The sequence below is a fragment of the Mastomys coucha genome, unplaced genomic scaffold (genome assembly GCF_008632895.1).
Source record: "Mastomys coucha isolate ucsf_1 unplaced genomic scaffold, UCSF_Mcou_1 pScaffold6, whole genome shotgun sequence".
Lineage (NCBI taxonomy): Eukaryota > Metazoa > Chordata > Mammalia > Rodentia > Muridae > Mastomys > Mastomys coucha.
Genome location: NW_022196912.1, coordinates 91,255,164 through 91,259,605, shown reverse-complemented (window position 1 = coordinate 91,259,605; position 4,442 = coordinate 91,255,164). Strand labels below are relative to the sequence as shown.

The window sequence follows — 4,442 nt, the reverse complement described above, 5'->3', positions numbered from 1 at the left end:
ATTAAAGGTCTGTGCCACCACCGCCTGGCTTTTTCTGCTTAGTTTTTATTGTGCATAACTAAAGATAGTCCTTTTCAGCCCTAAATTTATATTTGAATGGCCTTATAGTTTCAAAAAAATTTATGTGTAGGTTCAAACCCTGGGAGTAAGGTCAGGCTAAAGTGTATTCTTGGCTAGTTTGGCATCAAGACTATATATATGTGTGTATATATATATGTATATATATATATACATATATATATATACACTATGGACAAACCTTCTATGCTACAAATGTATTTTCCTACAATAAAATTTTTGGTTTTTGAGATGTCATCTTTTCCTTAGAAATAATAGATGGAATCACCATCACCGTTTCTATCCTCTTAGGGATCAGAAGTTCTATATAAATATAGATATAGATGTAATACACACACACACTCACATACATCAGCGTGTAATCATTTATCCATCTTAAGAACTTCACAAAAGCCTCCAAACAGGATTTTCATGTTTGATAGTGTTTGTCCACTTGGGTAGGCTCACTTCCTTAGACATTTTTGTTTGCTTGCGGTTGTTGTTCAATGTTCACTAATATCTGGTGAAAAGTACTTCATGCTTTTACTTCCTCGGTTAGGGAAATTACCACAGTCTGCCACCTTGAGATGTCTCTGCCTTCCCTGCTGTCTGTGATGTGTTCACTTAGCAACGGTTTCCGTGACGTGCAAACATTCTATTGGTGAATTGTACAGGATGCCCACTCACCAGGGGGGTCTCCTGGGAATTGATCTTGGATTTGGGATTTTCTCTTGATCGTGTTATGGTAAAAGAAAAATGTTTTGTTCTTTCACGAGTTGAACCATAGTAAGCTGTATCTTATGTGTAAGAAAGTAAGACACACAGATTGTGAAGGTGGGATTTTTCAGAGTTGTAGAAAGTAAGCTGTAACCGTAAATCATGTCAGATAGAACTCAGCATCCATTTAAAGACTTTTAATTTCGTATGTGTTCATGTGTACTTACCGACCGACCGTGGTGTGCAATGGTGGTCAGAGGTGGGTGTATGAGTGTGTGTGTGTGTGTGCGCATGCGCGTGTGCGCGCTCACACGTGCACACGTGTACACGTACACATAAGTACATACACCATACAAAGGTCAGAGGACAACTTTCAGTTCTCTCCTGCCAGGTGAGTCCTAGGGATCAAAATTCGGGTTTTAGGGATGTGGTGGCAAGCAGCCTTAGCTGGATGTCCCTCTCATTGTCCTCTCTTCTCTTGAACCTCCATAAAAGGAAACCCTAAATGATAATCAGGGCCCCTGAATACCCTTCCTTGAGGGCTCTGCTGCTCTAGTGTATTCTGATCTGTGCTATCGCTTAGATATCTGCTTAGAACATGCTCCTTGCTTCTTTGTGAATCCACGTGTGCTTACTTCAGTGCTTTGAGTAAGGCACCAAGAACCTGGGAACCTGGGGCCTGGAGAGATGGCTCAGTGATAAAGGACACTGACTTCTCTAAGCTAAGACCCAGGCTTGAGTCTCAGCATACACATGGCTGTTTGCAACTACTGATGATTCCAGTTCCAGGAGATGCAGTACCCCGTTCTGATCACCGAGGGCTCATGCACATACACAGACACTCAGGCACACACATAGAAACATATAGATACAATACATATTTAAAAAGAGAACCTGGAAACACTTAGCCCAGACCCATGCCTCCAGTAACACTAGGACACTAAGGGGTCTTGGGTTTTTTTTTGTTTGTTTGTTTGTTTTGAGACAGGGTTTCTCTATGTAGTTCTGGATGTCCTGGAACTCACTCTGTAGACCAGGCTGGCCTCGAACTCAGAAATCTGCCTGCCTCTGCCTCCCAAATGCTGGGATTAAAGGTGTGCAACCATCACTGCCTGGCAAGGGCCTTGGTTTTGACCCTTAACATTGAAAGGAAAGTTTATACTTTCTTTTGGGGCATAAAGAGTTCTATAAACTAGTATGTGCATATTATCAATTTACATTTGAATTTTTGTGGTTTGGTTGTTTCTCAAGTACTATAGTTAGTATTTATGATAGTTGAAAAATGTAAAATGAGAGAAATTAACAGGTCATTTATACATATACACATATATAATTAAAATTTAAATGTATGATATAATGACATTTCAACTATTTTACACTCTTTTTAGAAACTGGGTCCACATTGTCTCCAAGAAACAAATCCAGCAGGCAGCTCCTTCTGAGGCCTAAGCACTGGAGACACTCCTAGAACTTTCTGGAAGTCTTTGCTGTTGGCCCTGAGAGACCTCTACCTCTCTTCCTGAGTGCTATAAAGAAACTTCCCATAGAGGCACTGTGGGTCACCAGTGGTGGATCTGTTGTATGCTTCCTGTGCCTCCAACATGTCATGGCCACTCCAACCTGTAAGTCACTCAGATCCAGGAAGGCTTGCTAATAGCCAAACCAAAGAGGCCTGTGAGGCTAAGCCGCCAGAAGCCAGACACCTATCACATCTATCGACTCTGGAAAATGTCCCAGTGGTGAGTTGGACTCTGGTATTTTGTCTCCATGTTTAGAAGTAAGGTTTTGTTTGTGTACCATTGAGAGATAGTCTAAGAAAGGGAAAGTTTGCCTCTGCCCATTTGCTGGTGTACTTAGCACTTCTTTGCTAGAGAATGATGCAAAAGATAAATTCAGTGGTCTATTGACAGAGTTCAGCTGGTAAAGGTGTTCGTTGCAAAAGCCTGATGATCTGAGTTTGATTCCTGGGATCCATAAGGTAGACAGAGAGAACCAAGTCCGAAAGTTGTTCTCTGACTACCATATGCAAGTTGGGGCACACACTCAATCATACACAGAAAAAAAATGTTTAAAAGGGAGAGGGGCTAGAGAGATGGCTCAGTGGTTAAGAGCACTGACCGCTTTTCCAGAGGTCCAGAGTTCAATTCTCAGCAACCACATGGTGGCTCACAAACATCTGTCATGAGATCTGATGCCCTCTTCTGGTGCGTCTGAAGAGAGCGACAGTGTAAGCACATACATAGAATGCATAAAGAAATCTTAAAAAAAAAAAAAAAAAAAAGAAAGAAAGAAAAAAGAAGCTAAATGATATCCCATATTTTTGTTTGCTTTTTGAGACATCATCTCACCCTACAGCCCAGGCTAGACTCACATTTATGTCTCTTCCTACATCAGCCTCCAGAGTTCTGGTATTGCAGATGTCAGCCACCATACCTAGCTCTCTGATTTTTTTTTTTTTTTTTTTGAGACTGTATACATGACTGGCCTGACACTATGTAGTCAGTCAAGCCTTACACTTTATATCCTTCTGCCTCAGTTTCCCTAGTGCTAGGGTTACAGATAGGCCATCATACCAGTACTCTTCCACTTACATTTTTAAAATAGTGCCCATTACTCCTGGTCAGAAAGAGAGCAGCCCAGCAGAGGGTCTCTGATCTTACTATTTTGTAGATGGGGAAACCCAGTAAGGAGCAGCCTTGGTGATTTAGTTAGCAAAGCAGGTGGTCCAACTCCCTCTAGTGCACTACACTACTGTGGGTTTACTGACTTCTTTCATGACCTTAATGTATATCTTCTTGGAGCAAAAGATGGCCCCTCTATTGACATTTTAAGAGCACCAGAAATATCTATCCAACTCTTTGTCTTATTACCACTAAAGCAGTGGTTCTCAACCTTCCCTTTAATACCTTCCCTTCCTCCTGTTATGGTGACACCCCCCCCAACCATGTAGTGATTTTAGTTGCTACTTCATAGCTGTAATTTTGTAACAGTTTTAAATTGTAATGTAAATACCCGATGTGCAAGATATCAAGGTCATTCTTGGCTACATATAGATTTTGATGCAAGCCTGGGATACAAGAGACTGTTTCAAAAAAAAATATTTGGCCACATTTCTACAATATTACTACATGTAGTCTGTTTACTACACCCCATTTCAGCACGAGAAACTGACTCTGTGTGTGTGTGTGTGTGTGTGTGTGTGTGTGTGTGTGTGTGTATGTGTGTGTGTGTGTGTGGTACTTGTTTTATTTTTTTGCATGCCTTCCCCCTTTTCTATTTACTTAGAAATTATACAATACATGGCATTATTTTTGCAGCTATAAACCTTTTATTATTGGGGTGGATTTGATCAAAACACATTTTATGCATGTATGAAATTATCAAACAACAGTTTTATTATATTAACATATACATATTTAGCAGTTAACTCAAATCTTTATAAGTTGTTTGAATTCTTGAGTACTAAATTTTTGTAATTTTTAAACTTCTTTTTCTGTTCTTAATGGGTGTCCTTTTAAAAAAAAAGAAACTTCAGCAGGGCATGATGGCACATGCCTTTAATCCCAGCACCTAGGAGGCAGAGGCAGGCAGATCTCTGAGTTTAAGGGTAACCTGGTCTACAAAGTGAGTTCCAGGACATCCAGAGCTATACAGAGAAATCCTATCTC

General features: G+C 40.4%; 1 protein-coding gene across 1 annotated transcript in view; it reads left to right on the top strand.

The window, feature by feature from the left end:
• The first annotated feature begins 682 nt into the window (after positions 1-682).
• The window catches only part of LOC116079799 (coiled-coil domain-containing protein 170-like), a 49,253-nt gene continuing 45,493 nt past the window's right edge, over positions 683-4,442 (top strand). The window contains exons 1-2 of the mRNA XM_031355846.1: positions 683-802; positions 2,163-2,513. Coding sequence (XP_031211706.1) covers positions 2,376-2,513 — 138 coding nt within the window. The 5' untranslated portion in view covers positions 683-802; positions 2,163-2,375. The remainder of the gene's footprint in view (positions 803-2,162; positions 2,514-4,442) is intronic.